This window comes from Anthonomus grandis, chromosome 3 (assembly GCF_022605725.1).
Source record: "Anthonomus grandis grandis chromosome 3, icAntGran1.3, whole genome shotgun sequence".
In the NCBI taxonomy this organism is placed as follows: domain Eukaryota; kingdom Metazoa; phylum Arthropoda; class Insecta; order Coleoptera; family Curculionidae; genus Anthonomus; species Anthonomus grandis.
Window position 1 is genome coordinate 31,437,342 of NC_065548.1, and position 22,013 is coordinate 31,459,354.

Below are 22,013 nucleotides of genomic sequence, written 5' to 3' on the forward strand. Positions count from 1 at the left end.
TGCGGCTTGCTGCGTCAATTCGAAAGGATCGGTGGATTCACTTGTATGCTCGATTACCCAAAGATTAAGGTAAATCTGTGTCATGTATTTTAGAATTGTAACTTTAATTTAGTGGAAGCCGAATGTGCCTTAAATATTTTACATTTTATTTGACGCTAGGTACTCCGCAAATAGGTTAATCTAGGTTAAGTCAGCATACTATCACGTTTAGTTTTTAGCAGCCGTTTTTTTGTAAGAGTAGTTTTACCATGTAAGGCATAAAACCAACAAATAAATACATATTATTAAAAACCGTTGCGTTGATTGTCTAAAACATTATAATCTGATATTTAAGTTGAATTACTTTTCAAACAATATGATACTGATGAATATGTTCCACCAGAGACAATGCTGTTATCTCTGGTTTACGCGGTGAGAACCTTACAAAATTTGCGCACGGCGCCTGACAAACGCAGCTTTCAGATTGAGTTTGGAGTACGTTTTTTAACGTTTACGCAGCAGTCGTAGAAAAAATATTTTGAATGCTATGAATAAATTAAAAATGTTAAATTTATACCAAGTAACGATGCAAATATTACTTTGTTGTTTATATATAATAAAATTGTTTTTTTAGACATACACAATGAAAATTTGTATAGAGCCTTTGAACATGATTTTTCAAATTTGACAATTCCCATGAATAAAAATGGGGATTTTACACACATGTAACATAAATTTTTCTACTTCCGAATAAAACAGACATCAAAATCAAAGAAACCAAATTACTTACGCACTATATTAAAATTTAGTGTGAAATTACTTCTTACATGTCATATTCCTATGATAGGTATCGATAATTTAAAATTTTCATAATATAATAATTGTCAATGAACCTTTGAAGTTCATTTAAATAGCCAATTATACAATATATATATTTTAATCTCCTAAGTAATGGAGATTGAAATATGTAAGGTATGTGCATTATTCCCGAAGCAGAACGTGTTGAACTAACTTTTGACGTCACGTCAATCAGGAGACGTTCTCGGCCGCGTGTGAAAATCTAATAATTTGAAAAACGATTTAGATAGTTTTTGGTACAAAGATGAGTCGCCTCTACTGCTAGTGAACAAGAATCCTACCATTCATCTAATGAGTCTGTAGCCAGCAAAAGAATGTTAAGAATGCAATAGTTGGGTTTAACCGAATTGCCAATTTTAGCTATGTTATGCATACTTTTTACTTTATTCTATTTGAATCTTAAAAGAAGAAAAATAGGACTGACAACAGTGGATTTTATTAACGTTTAAAAATGAACTTTTACGAGTATATCGCGGGAGCCGTACCATTTTAAATAGGTTAAAAGGAAAAAAAATAGTTCCACGGTACACACCTACTATTTTAGAACCGGCCATCTTTTTCTAAAAGTATTCAAGTATCTGTTTAATTATTTTTCATTTATTGATAATCTTGTGATATCGCGTTAATTTTATTCCTTGGTTTTAGTTTGACCATACAGAGCCTTTATCGGCTCCAAGAAAAAAAAACGTAAAAGATTATCAGTACTGGAAAAAATTGATGATGCTGATTTTGGCGTAATAAGAAGAATTACTGAGAAATTTTTATACAGAATATAAAATAATACCAACTTTAGGAAAGATGCTGGCGAAAATTAAGGAAGAGATTGAAAAAAAAACTGATTGCGAAGATTATTAAAAAAGAATGGAGAATATGTCAAAATGGGCGATAAGTAATATTCTACATATAAATTTACATGATCCATAAAGCAATACCGCCTACTAATACTCGTAATTTAACAGCTATCAAATTATTAGATTTATTATATAAGGGCATCGAATCTGTCAGTTCCAATCATTGGAAAAATAATGTCAGACATGTTATAGATATAGAACATTCCGAAATTCCATGTTATGGAATAGGTATTGGGAAACTGACCAGATTATGAAGAAAATCGTATTATTTATTATACAGTTTATACATTTTTAAGTTGTGAACCAAATTGTATAAACTTATTTTGTATTCGCACAAATTTTCTTTTATCCATTTTTTGTAAATTCGGGTACATTTCTTTGAACTTTCTGCATGTTCTTGCTACAATTTTGTCACATTGTCCATGAATATTAAATAGATTCATCAAAACTTCATTTGAATAAGTATTTCTTTCCATTTTAATGAATTTTTAGGTCACTATTTAAAAAAAAACACCCAAGCGTATTTACTATTAATCAACTAAATGTCACTGTCAAACATTAATAGCATAGCATTGTTTCATCATGACCTTTCATGGCCAACTAAAGCAAATATGTCAAAATATTCCGATTTTTACAGAAAATTGCTTTTATTTCCGAAACCGAACTACTTCGATATAGGAACATAATTAAGCCTCTCTCCTAAATAAACCTCTTTAGACAGGGATTTTAATTTCCTTTTAGAATATGTTATAATATACAGGGTGTTCCATTTTTCACACTTTTTACCATTTTTGTATCTAGCGGTAAAATCACTAATTTTGAGCAACCCTGAATAACGTAGAACAAATTTCCATAGTGAAAAATAATGTACAATACTTCCATAAATTACGTTTATAATTTCAAGGTTCTGCGCGTTCCAGTGCCGTAGTAATACAAATTTATTTGGAGCTATGTTTTGGTCAAAAAATAAAGAAAATAATTAATTTCTCGAATACCACTAAGGATAGGTATAGGAATACCTTATACAAAACCAATCATAAAGTGATAGCGGATCGGAAAATAAAAAAATATACAGGGTATTCCATTTAAAATAACAAAGTTGCTACTACTTTTTGGTATAAGCGGCAACGCTGCATCGCTAAAAATATTTTTAATCGTTAGATCTTCAGCTAAAACCCATGTTGCCAAATTTTCAAAAAAAAATTATTTTCCGTTCTCCGTAAACGTCTAAGGTACCATAAACCATCAATCACCCTGTATACATTAAGTATGTATCTATAGTTCCCTCCATCAATAATCTATTTGCGGTTTCTTAAATGTATAAATTCAACTAAATACCCAAGATCCAAATCCTTTATTACTCGCCGTAATGTAGAGGCACGCAACGAACCGGGATGCTCGATTTGGCAACATAGACTAATAATTTTGGCTTGGGATGCTAGAGCTCACTCAGGCCAGCATCCTTTTAGGGTCCGCAAATTTAACATTAGAGTATTTATCTGGTGCGGAACTATTTACATCTGTGGACTTGCCAATATATCCTTCAGCAACGATACTGAAATACATAGAAGATACGCCCCCGTGGCGCTTCAAAGTAAGCAAGTCGCCCCCTAATATTGTGACTGATGATCGACGAAGTGCAGTGACGCAGTGCCCGGTGTATATTTACGGACTCGGAAGTTTCATAAATTCGGCCACTTTTCTTTTCATATTTCCAATTTTGTTGATACCAACAACCTGTTTTATGCATGCACCGTTGTTTATTATTGTATATACTATTAAAAAACGTGATTCTAGGAACTGATATTCAAAATAATATACGAGATGTTCACCCAAGCGTAAATCAGCAACGACTGACTAACGGATGTTTATTCATCTCTTTCTCTAACAAAAAACGTCAAACTTCAACTTACAGTGTTGCCAAGAGTATCTGGAGAGCATGTTAATTTATTGATACATGAAATTTAACACCTCCACTTATCAATATAATTACAACTTCACAACACCTAGCCTTGACATAAAATCGTAATGCTTTTCGTTAAATATCTGCAGGCATAACTTCAGTTCTTAAATACCTCAAGTCTATTACTTTGTCCGTATCAGCCTCTCTTACAAAATGGTGGTGTATATCGATATGCTTACTTCTTTTATGGTAAACATGATCTGCAGATAAATTAATCGCACTCTGGTTGTCATTGAACAAAATTATACAAGGAACTACGCCAATCAAATCAGTAAATAAACCTCGCAAATACATGGCTTCCTTAGTAGCCTCAGAAATAGACATGTATTCTGCTTCGGTTGATGAGAGAGCCACAGTTTTTTGTTTTGAGCTTTCCCATGAAACCAAAGACCCACTCAATTTAAAAGCATAACCTGTGTATGACCTTCGATCCAAAACATTTGCTCCCCAATCTGCATCCACAAATCCCTGTAACTCTGTTCCATCATCACAAAACTTTAGACCATAATCCAGAGTATGTTTTAAATATTTTAAGACCGTTTTAATGCTAATAACTGGCGATATATTCCGGAGAGGGAAGGGAAAAATCTTTTATTTATTCCAAGCCGTTGAAAAAATAAAAATGGCCTCAAGTGCCTGGAAGAATGAAATAAAAAAATATAGAAATGATTTGTATAATAATCGCAAGCAAGCACTAGTATTCTTTCGTTCTTTTATTTGTAATGTAATTTGTAATGATTTTCTGATACTAAAAAATTCCAGAAATTATACTTGAACATCCATTTTTTTAGCCTCTGGCGGATCATTTCCGCCCCTTTTTATCCCTTATTTCATATTACTATTTACTTGCGCCCTCCAAATTAAAAAGCCACGATCCGCCGCTGGAATTTAGAATTGTAGATTTGAGTTAAAGAGCATATGCAAGAACCTCATTCGTCAAAGGATGCACAGAGAGAAAACAATACATCTATGTTTACAACATTTTATTTTTTATTATATATACAAGTAGTATAGTATCTTAAAAATCTTCATTCACATCCATAATACTTATATAATCTATAGGCTAACATACAATTACTAGAGATTATGTTACAATAAAACTAAGGATAAAAACGAAAAGCGATGGAATATTTAAGCCGCGGCAACCACTTTAGTTTGTTGTGCGGTTTTTTGGCTGCTGTTAATTTTATCCCCCAAACTTAGTGCCATTCCCTGTTAAAAAAAAAACAAACAAGTTAAGATCATATTCACAACAAGTTCAGAAGTAGTTAAAATAAAGTTAACCAGGATACTTACTTGACTTTTAGCCCTAATTCTAATATGACCCTGCACGGGAGCATCAGGTTTATTAAATGGCTTTTCAATGCTCAAGTTGGCCAAAGCATCTTCTCCGAAAATCGACTTGGCATACATGTTTGCGGCCATAAAGCCGCACTGGCCAGAGAGGGCCTTATCGGGAGTCAAACATTTCATATTTGTGCTTTTTATGAGATGTTTAAGGTATTCGTTGAGGTCGGTCAGGGGTGTATTTACTGTTACCTATAAAAGAAAAATGAGCTGATTAATTGAACAAATCCAATAGTTCCAATATAGCACTGAAAATGCTGTCGTCCAAACCATAAAAGATGTTAACTGACATTTTCTTCAAAATTGAGTTTTTTACATCAATGGATTCGTTATGGAACTCTACAGAACACTATTCTTTTTATTTTATAAAAACAAGTATTGTTTCTTAAAAATATGGAAGCGAAGTTTACTATGCATTGAAAGAATTGGATGACATAAGGCCGTAACTAGCATCAAAATTGTCGAATACATCAAAGACGTCACTGTTATCCACGGGAATGACCAGTAATTGCACTATGACCTTCTTGTATTGCGAAACCTCCAAGAAATAAGAAAACTTGATTTTTTCGGATTCTACTTAAATGCAGTTAGCTACTTTTATGCTTTGTAGGACATTATGCCTCTCGGACATATCGCATAAAGTATAAGTCCGTGGAAAAACAGATTATTTCATCAAAGATGCCAAAAGAAATTGCTGGAAACTGTTTGTTTGAGAAAATGTTTAAGTTTCCTATAATCGCCGCTAGAGGGCGCAAATTTTATGGCCAATAAGTTAATACCAAAATAGGTAAGGAGTATTATAAATAATGCATAAGTAAATGTCGATTTTTTAAAAGTTGAATCACTTTCCTATCTCCAATCAAGCAAACGATTTATTTTTAAGACAAAAGGTATCGCAGTAGAGCTTTTCATAATGACTATTCTAATAAAATTTGAAAGTAGAAACAATTCGTTTAGTTTTTTATCGATAATTAAGATGCCAGGACAGTGAATATAAATCGAAGTAAGTGAAATCATGTTGTTGTCCTATGTTGAAAACTTTTGCCGAAATATGTTATGAAATCACTAATACTTCTTTTTTTAATAATTAGAAAATACAAAAGAATATTAAAATATACCCCAATGCGATTAAGCAACAGTATTTGCTTAATCAATATTTTGATCTGATAACATTTTAACATTTAAACAATTACTTCAAAAGTTACTGCTTTCCAAGGCCTACTATAACTTCACTAAAGCATTTCTTATTCTGTCTATATATATATATATATATATATATATATATATATATATATAGATGTCCAGACATTTAATTATATTATTTATTAATTGATCTGATATTATTTTATTCTGGATAATTATTGATATTAAAGTAAATTAATCGCTTTTTTCTCATAGTTTATTAGAATTGTCATAATCATGAGCGCTGTTGATACCGTGTTTTAAAAATAAAAAATGTATATATATATATTTTTATGTATATATTAATATATTTCGTATTTATATACTACTCAATATATGTTAAGTTGTAAGACAGTCTCGTAAATGCTTATTATTATTCTTTATATTCTTAGGAAAAAAATATATAGTAAGGAATGCTCCTTTAAAGGAGACCTAGAATAAGTGATTCAAACAGAAAAAACTTACTGAATATTATAAGGCAACATTTTGTAAAAATCTAATTCTCTTATCTATATAAAAGTTGCGCCCTCCTGTAAAAATTATTATAGTTAAAAATTGCCAAAGATTTCTTACAGCCTCTTTGATAACAGTTTGTTTCCCGCAGACGACTAATATCCGACTATACTCTATTTCAGAAGTGTGTAGAGCAATAAAACCTCATTAGGTATGCAAAAGTGGTACCTGGTGATCCACCAATATGTTATGCCACTAGTTGGGTATTAGTTTCAATGTAAAATTCTTTCTTTTCGTTGATTGCAGGTAGTGCCACCCGGTTTTGGGTCAATTTATGAGTTTTGCCCATTGTTACCCACTGATAAACATTGAAAACGGTTCGCCAAAGGCGTGCAACTGGGACTTGTTTTTTACCTTATAATTAATGTACTTAAATGCTATTTTATTTTAGAAAGTTACTTTTGTTTAAATGGAATAATATATTTTTTTCACAAATTTATTGAACATAATATGTAGAGTAAAACAGTTGAAAATGTCACTTTTGGATCTGGCACTTTTTGAACAGTGTATAACAATTTTAAATTATAATAGATTGTAGTCTTCTTCGTCATCTGACGAACTGTCATCACCTCTTGACATTATAATTAAAGGATCGACTGTCTCTCATCGATCGATGAGGTTGTCAAGATCCCACATTTTGTCCTCTTGCTTAATTACATGCTGAACTGCTTTTCGCCAATTCTCTGGTGTCGCTTCCGTAATGGCTCGATCAAACAGTAGCTTAACATCTTTCATTTTAAAAGTCGTGTTTTGTCTTGCTACAAATCCTTTTACCTGCGCCCATATCAGTTCTATAGGATTTAGTTCGCAATGATATGGCGGTAAGCGCAGTACAGTTATATTATATTTTTCGGCTATATCTTCCACGGCGTATTTCATGAAACGAGTTTTGTGTAAGTTTGCTATTGCCAGCAGTTCTTTTTTTATCAAATTTGCTTCAAACGCAATACCTTTTGCAGTCAGCCAATCGATAATTTCTTGCTTTCTCCAACTTGAAGTTGGCGTCTTCTCTATTCGCCGTGAATGATAGCTTGCGTTATCCATAACCACCACCGAATTAGCCGGAAGAAATTTTATCATTTCACCAAAATAGTCCTCGAAAACGTCTGAGTTCATGTCTTCATGGTAATCTCCTGTGCGAGTCGACTCAAAGGTTAGCACACCTTCTTTTAAAAATCCCTCTTCGCTTCCAATATGTGTGATTATAAGTCTTTTTCCTTTTCCCGAAGGTACTTTAATACCCGTAGACAGGTCTTCTATGAAAGCTTGGCGAGCACTGGTTATATTTTTGTCTTGCCACATTTTTTGGACTATATAACCTTCGTTAATCCACGTCTCATCAAGATAAAAAACTTTCTTTTGCTCCCTGCGGTACTGCTTGATACTTCTCAAGTATTGTCGTCTCCAACAAACAATTTCGTCGCTCTCCAGTAAAAGTGCTTTGCGGTTATGCTTTTCCCAGGCAAAATCCATATTTTTTAAAGTTTTCCATAAAAGTTTTCTACTTATCAACGGAATACTGTCATCTCGGCCAAGCTCCATTAAAATTTTGTCTAGGGTGGGTATTTTCTTTTTAAAATAAAAAGAGTGAACTTTTCTTCGAATTATACATTTAGCATTTTCATCAAGGACTTTTGTAGGTCGTCCTGGCTTTTGCTTGGGAGATTCCACTTGACCTGCTACTTTTCTTTCCCGCAACAATTTGAAAATGGTGGACTTTCCAATTCCACTCATTCGAGAACATTTTTCAACAATTTCTTGCACAGTAAAACTAGGGTAATCGTGTTTTATGCAATCATGTACATTTAAAATAATAACTTTTTCACTCAGCGATAGCGGAGAATTTTTAGTACATCTTTTCGTTGGACTGAATACCTTCATTTTTTAAATATTGGGATAATAATATTGTGATTACACTACAGCGTAGCAGTGACTACTAACGTTTAAAATATGATTTAAAAGTATTTATAGTCTGTATATATTACCTGACCCCATTTTTGCATGTTACGAAGCGTTAAAAGATAGGTACCTTTACAAAAGGATTAAAAGTAATTATTTAGTATTTAATCTCTTTCAAAATAAAGGCATTTAATCCGTGAAAATTAAATTCATAAATATTATAAGTACCTGCGCCTATGAACTACCACGAAATGTAGCCAAACAGAATGGAATTCCCCAGTTTATTGCTCTATACACTTCTGAAATAGAGTATAATACCTTATGAGATACGGCCAAGATTCATTCTTAGTGGGGTCACCCACTTAGTTTATTTTGGCTTTTTTGTCAAGACAAATAAAAAAAAAACACGCCCAAGCCAGAAAAAAATATCATATGCCAAATTGCCATTAATAACAATTACTCTCGAACGCTGTTAGATAAACTGATAATTAAGCAATATACTTAAGAACTACTGTTAAAAGCAGGGGAAGAGGGACGTGATTTTAAAGCGAGCATACGCGAACATCTAAACTCTCTTCGGATCAACCTTTGGGGTATATTTAAAACAAGAAAACCACAATTTTGACATTTTAAAATGCCCTCACCCCCGACAGTACCGCGTCCTAGTATGTCTCGCATTTTATAAAATATACCGGTGGTGCGTCGCCGAGCGGAACATAGGAAAACCCATGTAAATTTTAAGGGGGTCAATTATTGGCTTCCCTGTACATTTTATAGAAAAAATGTAACGTAGAAATGTAGAAAAAAGATAACTTTTTGAAGAGACCAATCTGGCAAACCCTTGTGCAAAGTTTCAAAAAATTGTAATAAGCGAATCTTAAATTATTTAATTAAATGTAATTGCAAAATTAGCAAATTTTCGGTTCAGGTAAAACCAAACGGACACCAGTAAAATGAATATTGTCACTGACGTGAGGAAAAGTGTCAATAAATCAGTGACAGTCGATATTTAAAAACAAGTATGAATTATTCAATCGACGAAAAAATAGCCATAATTAAGTGGCATTATGCGGGAAACAGTTTTAGAGCAGTATCTAAAATGTTTAAATGATAAAACGAAAAAAAAACATTTCTTGTATTCGGCTGTACGTCAGATTTGACAAAGCCTTATAACAAATTGTTTGCTGGTGTCTGGTTATACCTGAATCAAAAATTTGGTAATTTTGCAATTACATTTAATTGAATAATTCAAGATTCGCTCATTACAATTTTTTGAAAGTTTGCCAGATTGGTCTCTTCAAAAAGTGATCTTACATTTTTTCTGTAAAATGTACAGGGAAGCCAATAATTGACCCCCTTAAAATTTACATGGGATTTCCTATGTTCCGCTCGGCGACGCACCACTCGGTATAGAAAAAACACATAAAATGCATGCAGAATAAATTAAATTAGGCAATGTACCGAGTTAGATTTACTCGGTGGTGTTTGATCATTGTCGTTACGTGTCGGCTTAATTCGATAGTTCTAGATCGATAGTTCTAGCCTGGACACTTATCCCCGCTTCCATCGATACCTCACAACAGAAGCCGAAATCATGCGAGGCGACGACCGCATCGCGATGGCAAAAATTCCGCGCTGGGGCACATATTTTGCGTTGATTCGAAATAATATTTTACTGCAGTTATTATTGTAGTTTATAGTAAGATTACGCATTTAAAATTTTAAACTACCACACTATTTTGATACTCGCTTTGAGTTTTAAAAAGAATAAAAATTCGGTATTTAAATTAGGTGGGTAAATAAAAAAGCAATTTTATTTTTAACTTACATTTTACAATCTTAATTTTATTTAGAATAATGCCTACCTCTTGCTGCATTCCTATTTAAGCTCAGAAAAAATTAAAATGGATTTTAATTTTTTTTTTTTTTGGTTTTTTTTGATTATCTTTGAAATCATTCAAATTTTCGATTTTTTAAATAATCAACAAAAATTTGCCGTAGGTACCTACCTATTTTTGTTTTCGGCATTAACATTTTTACGAAAAAGTAATACAGCAATGCAAAAACTTTCCCATAGCAACCAAGATAACCCACAAAAGTGTCAAGAATAAAATTTTGAAAAATTGTTTTTTTTCAATAATCTTCAAAACCACATAAAATATAATATATATGTTTCTTGATATGGCATATTCTTTTACAAATAAATAATGTGCAACTTTGGGTTAAATTTCGTATTTTGAGGGTAGACGAATTTGAAACACCGTTTATGTATATTTCTCCAATAAAATAAATAATAAAAAATATTTAAAACATTTATCATATACCTAAAAATACGTAATAATGAAAAAAATATATTATCTTGTAAAATGTAAAATATTAGGTCCCGCGGTATCTCCACTTAGTCGTTCCACTGTACGGCGTGCGCCACCAAATCTCGGCTTCAATTTTGACGCCACGAAACCAGTGTCACGGCTAGAACTCTCGATCGGCTACGGTATAGGCAGTGCGATTTGCTGTTTTCAATTTGACGTTCAGTTTGAATCATTATTTGATTGCCGAAGATAGAGCAATAGACGCCACAACGTAACGGTCAATAAGGTTTAATATTTATTTAGCCTTTGTAGTAATTTTGTGAAATTTATTTCTAGTATTTACGAACAGAATAAAAAACCAGTAAAAAAATGCAGATTTAATGAAGAGCTACACAGAGAATTTCCATTGATTAAAAAAAATCATACCATACCATTTCCATACCATACCACAATCAAAATTTCAGATGAATGGATTGAACGTTGCAAATGGTTTGAACGTATGAGGACAAAAACCGAAGCAATAATTTTTAATATTTTTTCACCATATTTGCTTTCACAATTGCAAAGAGAATTAGAAAAATGTGCATTTATATCCATATATTCTCATGTTTCCAAGCACAAAAATTTAAAATTATCTCCCACAAATGTCTGATTTTTTGATCCACAAACCGGAATTAAAATTAGAATATTAGATTTTGTTTCTTTCATTGCCGGGTGAAACTTCACAAATAATGTTTGATTCGATAAGTACTATTTTAAAAAAGAATAATTTTGGCAAAAAGCTAGAAGAGGCATCATTACCGATTTTACGAAACTTAACGAATATTTAAACCAAAAAAATATTATTGGAGTAAGTTGTGCAGTGCATTCATAATACTATTTAAATAGCACCTGACTTACTTCCAGTTGATGTCGAAATTATTGTTGCAAATATATTCGTATTTTTATGTATATACTGTCCGTGTTGAAAACTTGAAGAATTTTTATGAAAACGCAGAAATTAAATATAAAAGAATTCTGGGTTACAGTAAAACTCGATGGCTCTTTTACCAGCTAGAGAAAATATTTTAAAAATAATCGAACCATTAAAATCAGGCTTTTTATCACAATATAAATGTCCACGAATATTGCAGCTCTTTTTTGAAAATGACACAACACAAATTTGGCTTCAGTTCATCCACAACCAAGCTACATTATTTCACGATGCTATAAAAATTATTGAAGGGACAAAATTACAATTACGAAAGTATCAAATAAAACCAATAATTTAAAAACAAAATTACGAGAAAGAACTATAAGGATTACATTCCTTTAATTATTCGAAATTAGATTGCTAGGTTGGAAGAACAAGGTATCATCTCCGTCTACTATCAACGACCTGATGTTCTGAAAACTGTCAACATTTTTATAATAACTGATTGGAATATCTCGAAGAATGAACAGTTCAATTCGAAGATATTAAAAATTTTCATTGTAACATTTAAAAAGGAGATTTTATAGGAATATGTGAAAAAATCGTTTTAATATATTAGTAACAATTTTCCGAATAATAATATTTGCGAAAATTATCTTTTTCTTATTGTAAAGAGATATTTTACAGATGAAAAAATTAAATGTTGGTTGTCTGCAAATGTGGAAACCGACAAAAAATGACAGTTATTCCTTCATTTTAAATAGAATAATATTCCTTATCAAAATATTTTTAAAATTGTAGAATTTGCGCTCTCCCTTCCATATAATTTGACCAATTCCACATTTCAATAAATGATCCGAATTTATTGCAAAGTATTCAAGCAGATCAAAAATATCACCTATTCACCATATTTTTTTACAAATATTTTTATAGTTACCAATAATTCATATAAATAAATTTTGTACAAGTAGATCCATGTATACAATAAAATATATGTACCTAAATTTGTTTTATTTCATTTCATTTGTCCGGCTTTGTCTTAATAAAAAATTGGACACTTTACCTTGGAGTCGATCGGAGTTGCTAAGAAAGGTCTAAAGGTGAGTTTAAATGAATTGGTTCAAAATCATTTTAAAGCAGCAGCTCGTGTATTAATTTTTTTGGCGTACCCCAGTAGGTTCACCGCTCAAACATACATATCACACCCGGTGATAGCGGCTACTTTTAACTGTATACAGTACCATTTTATCATTACTGTTGTTTAGGCTCTTGTTTTATAATTTTTTAGATACAATAGCCTAAATGTGTCGAGGTAATTAAAGTTTTTACCAAACAGTGGAGATTTGGATTTTTTATTTTCTTTTCCTCAATAATTGACTATGAGTTGCTGTCTGGAGTATCATTTTAATGCATGGGTTCGGCACCCAAGAAAGCCAATTGCCGACGGTGTATCCAACCATGTTCGGTATTAAGACAAAATTATCTTTCGTTTCATAGCAATAGGTGTAAATTAACTATTTCATAAATAATAATAATAATAAATCGTCTTTTATTATTCATGCATATAATCTGTTTACATAAGTATATATATATAAAGGTTAAGGAATACAAATGGCGAATTTTAGCCTTAGGCTTATTCTTAACCATTCCTATTTTAAATCAAAGAAAAACTGAAAAGTTTATATAATTCATAATGATTAAAGTATTCTAATAAGTATTTTTGCAGATTAAGAGAATAAGCTTTTAACTCAGACCTAAAAAACTTTTGAACTGATATTACTAAAGTAGGGATTCAAGGCATTATTTGAAGATACCGCATTATAGGTAAAACCTCTCTAAAATAGTTTTGTATGATGTTGCGGTATAGTAAGATGATTTCCATCACGAAGTTCACAGTTATGAATGTTCGAAAGACTCACTTTTCTCTCAAATATATAGCAATATTCAACAACATTTAACAACCTTATGAGAAAAGTAGCATAATGATGTCTTACCACACACAACATATTTAACCACCAATTGTTTAAATTCTGCTGAAACATTATCATATCTCCTCAGACCAAATATGAAGCGATTATTTTGTATAACTTGCAGGCGACTTTTTGTAACTAAATCTAAACAGGGGCAACCTTCTATATTACAATAATAAAAAAACTGACTAGAGATTCACAGAGTTTTTTCCTAATCTTAAAGTATAAAATAAATCGGTTTACATAAAGAACTTTCATATTCATACTTTATACATTACAAAAGCTTTCTCTTCGCATAATATGTAGAAAATTCCAAATTTGGATCACCCAGTTTCAAGTGCAACCTATCTTCTAGGAGTCCTCTGTTCAAGTACCTCTGTTTTGTCAGGATTTATCTTCAAGTTATGTTCACTTGAGTAATCATTTATAGATTTAAGATCCTCGTTAAGAGATGCTTCAGCCTCTGCTTTGTGATTTTTTGAATTTGTGATTACCCGAAATATTTCAAAAACGTATATAAGAAACAAAAGTGGTTCAATTATAGACCCTTGTATTACACCAGATATTACTGTCTCAGCAGAAAAAAAATTGTTACCAATTTGTACGCGCTGTTACTATCTGTCAGATAGCACCTGAAAAAGGACACAGAAGTTTCACCAAAGATCAGATACTTTAGTTTAGCCCATGGTCCCATCTGTTATCAAAAGCCCTAGAGTAGTCCAGGGAGACTAAAAGAACTGCAATGTCAATGCTCTTATTATGTTGTGAGTTAAGTTCAAAAGAGCAGTAGTAGTACTGTGAACAGACCTAAAGCCTGACTGATGAACTGGAAGTAAACTATTAAGATTTAGATAATTTAATACTTGTGTGTGCACAGTTCGTTCAAGAATTTCAGATAGGACAGGCAAGAGGCTTATAGGTCGAAGTTCATTCACAGCAGTTACTTTTCTGGCCTTTAGAACAGGAGATATTATGGACTTCTTCCAGTCCTCCGGAAAAAATACTCAAGCTTCCCTTTCCTTAAGCTTCAAGCCAATTAAACTAATTAATTTTTTGCCTAAGTTTATTTGTATTATAGAAAGCTGTTTTTTTTTTAATTTATTTGATTTCTCAAATACACTCAAAAAAAAGTCAGTTGCGTGATCAGGACTAATACAGTCAAGTGGAAATTCCCTATTAGAGGTTTCTGAACTTACATTTAGATTCATATTCTAGATTTCTCCAAAACAACTTGTTTTTTTGCTGTTCCAAAATTTAAATATTGTGTTTTTTTTTTCTTCGAATAGAAGCAAGAGCAAAGTTTCGAGCCTGCTTATAAGCTTTGAGATCAGCTAATGATTTTGATTTTTTATATTTTAAGTTAGCCTTGTCACGATCTTTTAATATAGCTTCTAGAGCTGGTGTAAGCCAAGGTGGTGGCGGTTTATGTACGCGGGCGGTTTTTTGCGTTACATGTTTGTCAAATAATTTTGTTAGGTTCTGTGAAAGAAATTGTACTTTGTCATCTATATTTGGCATGTAACATATATTATCCCAAGGTATTTGTACAAGCTCCGCATTGAAAACGTTTTCATTAAAATTTTTGTACCTGCGGAATGATATTATTTTCTGGACACTTTTTAAATTTGGTACGCGTATATTTTAAAATGCCAGCTTATGGTCGCTTATACCGGTAGCAGAAATTCATTCAATTCATTCAACATCCACAACAGCATCTGCATCGCTAAAAAATATAGGATCTAGCAGTGTTGATATTCTGTTATACTCTATTTCAGAAGTGTATAGAGCAATAAACTGGGGAATTCCGTTCTGTTTGGCTACATTTCGTGGTAGTTCATAGGCGCAGGTACTTATAATATTTATGAATTTAATTTTCACGGATTAAATGCCTTTATTTTGAAAGAGATTAAATACTAAATAAATACTTTTAATCCTTTTGTATAGGTACCTATCTTTTAACGCTTTGTAACATGCAAAAATGGGGTCAGGTAATATGTACAGACTATAAATACTTTTAAATCATATTTTAAACGTTAGTAGTCACTGCTACGCTGTAGTGTAATCACAATATTATTATCCCAATATTTAAAAAATGGAGGTATTCAGTCCAACGAAAAGATGTACTAAAAATTCTCCACTATCGCTGAGTGAAAAAGTTATTATTTTAAATGTACATGATTGCATAAAACACGATTACCCTAGTTTTACTGTGCAAGAAATTGTTGAAAAATGTTCTCGAATGAGTGGAATTGGAAAGTCCACCATTTTCAAATTGTTGCGGGAAAGAAAAGTAGCAGGTCAAGTGGAATCTCCCAAACAAAAGCCAGGACGACCTACAAAAGTCCTTGATGAAAATGCTAAATGTATAATTCGAAGAAAAGTTCACTCTTTTTATTTTAAAAAGGAAATACCCACCCTAGACAAAATTTTAATGGAGCTTGGCCGAGATGACAGTATTCCGTTGATAAGTAGAAAACTTTTATGGAAAACTTTAAAAAATATGGATTTTGCCTGGAAAAAGCATAACCGCAAAGCACTTTTACTGGAGAGCGACGAAATTGTTTGTTGGAGATGACAATACTTGAGAAGTATCAAGCAGTACCGCAGGGAGCAAAGGAAAGTTTTTTATCTTGATGAAACGTGGATTAACGAAGGTTATATAGTCCAAAAAATGTGGCAAGACAAAAATATAACCAGTGCTCGCCAAGCTTTCATAGAAGGCCTGTCTACGGGTATTAAAGTACCTTCGGGAAAAGGAAAAAGACTTATAATCACACATATTGGAAGCGAAGAGGGATTTTTAAAAGAAGGTCTGCTAACCTTTGAGTCGACTCGCACAGGAGATTACCATGAAGACATGAACTCAGACGTTTTCGAGGACTATTTTGGTGAAATGATAAAATTTCTTCCGGCTAATTCGGTGGTGGTTATGGATAACGCAAGCTATCATTCACGGCGAATAGAGAAGACGCCAACTTCAAGTTGGAGAAAGCAAGAAATTATCGATTGGCTGACTGCAAAAGGTATTGCGTTTGAAGCAAATTTGATAAAAAAAGAACTGCTGGCAATAGCAAACTTACACAAAACTCGTTTCATGAAATACGCCGTGGAAGATATAGCCGAAAAATATAATATAACTGTTCTGCGCTTACCGCCATATCATTGCGAACTAAATCCTATAGAACTGATATGGGCGCAGGTAAAAGGATTTGTAGCAAGACAAAACACGACTTTTAAAATGAAAGATGTTAAGCTACTGTTTGATCAAGCCATTACGGAAGCGACACCAGAGAATTGGCGAAAAGCAGTCCAGCATGTAATTAAGCAAGAGGACAAAATGTGGGATCTTGACAACCTCATCGATCAGACAGTCGATCCTTTAATTATAATGTCAAGAGGTAATGACAGTTCGTCAGATGACGAAGAAGACTACAATCTATTATAATTTAAAATTGTTATACACTGTTCAAAAAGTGCCAGATCCAAAAGTGACATTTTCAACTGTTTTACTCTACATATTATGTTCAATAAATTTGTGAAAAAAATATATTATTCCATTTAAACAAAAGTAACTTTCTAAAATAAAATAGCATTTAAGTACATTAATTATAAGGTAAAAAACAAGTCCCAGTTGCACGCCTTTGGCGAACCGTTTTCAATGTTTATCAGTGGGTAACAATGGGCAAAACTCATAAATTGACCCAAAACCGGGTGGCACTACCTGCAATCAACGAAAAGAAAGAATTTTACATTGAAACTAATACCCAACTAAGGTAGTGGCATAAAATATTGGTGGATCACCGGGTACCACTTTTGCATACCTAATGAGGTTTTATTGCTCTACACACTTCTGAAATAGAGTATAGTGACCCTTGTAGCCTCATCAATGGTCTGAGTGAAACCAAAAGCATAAAAAATATTGGATATTAGATTACTGATGTTAAAAAAATTAACATTTAAGTCCTCCATAACTGTTACATAGTTGGAGGTTGATATTATTTTTGGTAAAATATTTGCATTTGCACAAGCCCCAACATTATTGATAATACAATATATGACCCCAGCAAGATACTGTGTTAATAATAATTTTCGGCTACATATATTTTCAAAACCATCTACTTCTGTAGCATTATTAAGTTTTAAAATCTCAACCTTTAAGTGAGATTTAATAAAAAATAAAAATATCTCAAGAATATAATACATCATTTAAGTGTCTCATATACAGGGTGTTCATTTGAAAACTTCCCACCACGGATTTATCGAAAACCACTGTTTAAAAAAAAAAACGCCGAAATACGTCAAAAGGTTTGCCAAGGGAGACAACTGTCTAACCTAAAATTACTTCACCCTCTTTTACCCTCTGCCCCCCAGGGTCATCCCCTTAAAAATTTTAAATGACAAGGAGTATCGAGTAATAGCTTGTTTAAAAGGTCTTTCAAAGTCTTCTATTTTGACGTTTGATTTTTTTAAATCGGTCTATTCGTTTTCGAGAAAATTAGAAAAACCTTTGTTTATCTTAATTTGTTTAGATAGAAAACAAAAACATGAAAATATCAGTTTTTATTTCAATAAGCGTTCAAAATGTTGCCCGTTAGGGTTTGCCAAATCTACAATTCGTTTATAATTTCAATACGTAAAATTGATTCGTTTATAATTCAAACGAAAACTACCAACATAAACAGCAACTCTGAAGATTAACACAGCTTGTACTGCACTGAATTCGTCCGGGCTAGCAACTGGGCTCTTGCCGGTTTCCTGACTTAGTTTGTTGTTGATGTTTTTTTTTGGCGCCTATCTTTTCTTTTCTGGGTCGCATCGAGGTGCTCTAGCTTTTAATGGCTCGGAAAGCGGGGACGGACTGACTAGGATGAGGAAGCGTAGGTTATATTTATACACTGGGTGGGCGGCTGGGATTGGTTGGATACGTTGGTTTAGGACACGCCCACCCAGGTCGTAGGTTTTGGACCGGTGTTGTGCTTTATTTATTTATGTGTTGTTTTTTTTAAATATGTTTTTTTATTTTTTTTTATTTAATGGAGAAGTAAAAGTTAGATTAAGAAAGTAATAATTTTAAAGCTGGATTTGACGTTAGTTTATTAAGTTTAGATATTAGATTATTTATTTTAAGATTAATTTCGTCCTCCGGCAAGGATAAAAGAGATAAAAGAGTATTTTGCTGTACTGATATTTCAGTCTGTTTGGCCCCCAGGTCGGGTTTTTTTGCTGTTTCTGTCCTCCCGGACACTGGGCCCGGTGTGGGCACTCTTTTCAAAGCTTCAGCGAAGTTTTTCTTGCTGTTGATGTAATTCGGGTTTTTGGGGCAGCATCAACACAGTTATCCTGGGCGAACTGTATTTATTGTTATACCTGCTTAGTTATTTGTAGTTGCTAAGGAAAATAAAGAATTTATTTTGCTGTCAGTTCCATTTGTGACAGTCTTGGAATAGTGAACATTTATTTGTTGAATTGAAGGTTTTACTTCCAAAATGGTTTACACACTAGCCGAAAGAGTGGAAATTATTCTAATTTATGGTGCCCAAAATCAATGTGCTGTGCAAACTGCCGTCACGTTTAACCCCAGACATCCGGAGAAGATAACTTCGCATAGGTATGTTTTGGACCTTGTTACTAAGTTTACTGAAACTGGATCTGTTGCAAATAAAAAACGTGATCTTCATTACGCAAAATTGTTGGTGCCACTGGTATTTCATTAGGTATTTCATTAGGACGATTTCGATAGGCGAGTTGAGTTTTGTGAAAAAATGACTGAAGCGATTAATGATAATACTATTCATGTAAAGATTATCTGCTTCAGCGATGAATGCACATTTTATCTAAATGGATTTGTTAATAAGCATAACTGTAGATATTGGAGCAATGAAAATCCTCATGCATTTGTAGAAGGGCATACCCAGTACCCTCAAAAAATTAATGTATGGGCAGGCATTTTAGGAAATAAAGTGATTGGGCCATTATTTATTAACGGAAATTTAAATGGAGATATTTATTTGGATATGTTGGAAAATACCATCAAGCCCTATACTTAATGAGGCTGAAATATATTTCCAGCAGGACGGCGCTCCTCCTCACTATATTCTTCCCGTTCGGCAATGGCTAGACGACGAGTTTCCAGATAAATGGATAGGGCGAAGGGGGCCTATAGAATGGCCTGCTAGATCTCCTGATATAACGCCATTAGACTTTTTTCTATGGGGTCATTTGAAATCTATTGTGTTTACTCCCCAACCTGAAAGTTTAGATGAACTTCGTCAACGCATCATCGGCAGCCATGATATCCCACAACATGTTTTTGAAAATGTCCGTCAGGAATTTAAACATCGCCTATATCATTGTTGGGCCAACAACGGCCAACATTTTGAACACTTGAAATAAAAACAGATATTTTCATGTTTTTGTTTTCTATCTGAACAAATTAAGATAAACAAAGATTTTTCTAATGTTCTTGAAAATGAATCGACCGATTTAAAAAAATCAAACGTCAAAATAAAAGACTTCGAAAGACCTTTTAAACAAGCTATTACTCGATACCCCTTACCATTTAAAATTTTTAAGGGGATGACCCTGGGGGGCAGAGGGTAAAAGGGGGTGAAGTAATTTTAGGTTAGAAAGTTGTCTCCCTTGACAAACCTTTTGACGTATTTCGCCGTTTTTTTTTTAAACAGTGGTTTTCGATAAATCCGTGGTGGGAAGTTTTCAAATGAACACCCTGTATATATCTTATATATATACGTCAGTAATTTAACAGTTTCAAGTTAACGAATCTTTTTTTTTTATTAATGAATTAAAAAATAAGAAAAGTAAAATTGCGGCACTCACCTTATTCTCCCACTCAAACTCGGCCCACATGCGCATAAATTCAGAATCAGTACACGACGCAGGCACTATATAGTCCATTATGTCAATATGAATGTCATTTAAGACAACGACATTTCTATCTGAAGCCGCTCCAGTTACATCGTAGACAATGTTGCCGAATATTATGCCATTTTCCGTGGACGCTACCTAAGAATGGAAAAGATATATTTTTGTTAAAATTATTGATAACAAACCAAAAACAACAACTGCTTACCTTAACGTTAGCCTTAATATTACAAAAATCTTTAGGAGCTAAAACTACCGGTTGCGGTTTTTCTACCAATTTCAAATCGCCCAATGTTGCTAATTCTAGGGTGCAATTTTGCAAGGTATCATTGGTCTGATTGACAATAAGCACGTCCAATACGATATCATATTGGTTTACGTGAACATAGGCTTCAGCATAGACTGGATCAGAGAAACCTGAAAAGCAAAAGGTGTTTTTCGATAATTAAAAAATTAAATAAATAAAGCCAGACATCCAATCATTATTCATATATATAAAAAAAAGATTTTTATTTTTTTATTTAAAGAGTTTTTATGAGGGACGATAAGTTTTTTATATTAAAACAGATGTATTACATGTTCCAAACAATGTTTTATAGTTGCCTCCACCAAAATTCAATTTTGTGTTTAGCGGAGCGTTCAGCGGCACCTTTGATGACAATACAATCGCAAAATAGATTATTGGTGGAGAAAACTATAAAAATATGTAATTTAAAAAAAAACTAAAAAAATGGTAAATGATTACAAATAACCGCTAAATATCCTTCACATATCGTTATTATACAGGGTGTTTCGTTGATCATGTTACAAACTTCTAGGGCAGATAGAAAACGTCAAAAGAAAAACAAAAGTTCATATAAGCATGGGTCTGGAAAAGCTTCCTCAGGGAGCTAGAGCTCTTTGAAAATAACCTTTAAAAACTAGTTTTTTTTTAATAGCTCCGGAACTACTTTACCAGCTACCGCAACCAATTTTAAGAGGTAAATTGATCGTGGCGGTCGGCATTTTGAGCAATTAATATTTTAAGTTTATTTTTTTGTAATACCAATCTTTAATAAAATTTGTTTACGTTTTTAAAATTGTTAATTTGTTGGTTTTTTATTACACTTAAAATCATTTAAACATTTTATGCCTCAAGGTAATTAAAGTGACAGTTAATTAATTTGAGTACCAATTTAATAAAGTGGCTACCTTAACTTTTTTTAAACATTTATTTTTTATTTACGCCAGATTTTTTTTTATTTGTTTATTAATAATAATAGGTAATTCATTTTTGTATCTCATAACTTGCTTTTCGTCAATTTTCACAAAAACGGTGATATTTACCATTTACCGACTTTTACT

The 22,013-nt window shown here is 32.6% G+C and overlaps 1 protein-coding gene across 1 annotated transcript in view; it reads right to left on the bottom strand.

Moving 5' to 3' along the window:
* Positions 1–4,619: 4,619 nt before the first annotated feature.
* LOC126733882 (coatomer subunit beta) overlaps positions 4,620–22,013 on the bottom strand; it is a 68,849-nt gene continuing 51,455 nt past the window's right edge. Inside the window, exons 12-15 of the mRNA XM_050437314.1 lie at positions 20,878–21,086; positions 20,625–20,810; positions 4,948–5,190; positions 4,620–4,863 (exon numbers count right to left, since the gene is read on the bottom strand). Coding sequence (XP_050293271.1) covers positions 4,783–4,863; positions 4,948–5,190; positions 20,625–20,810; positions 20,878–21,086 — 719 coding nt within the window. The 3' untranslated portion in view covers positions 4,620–4,782. The remainder of the gene's footprint in view (positions 4,864–4,947; positions 5,191–20,624; positions 20,811–20,877; positions 21,087–22,013) is intronic.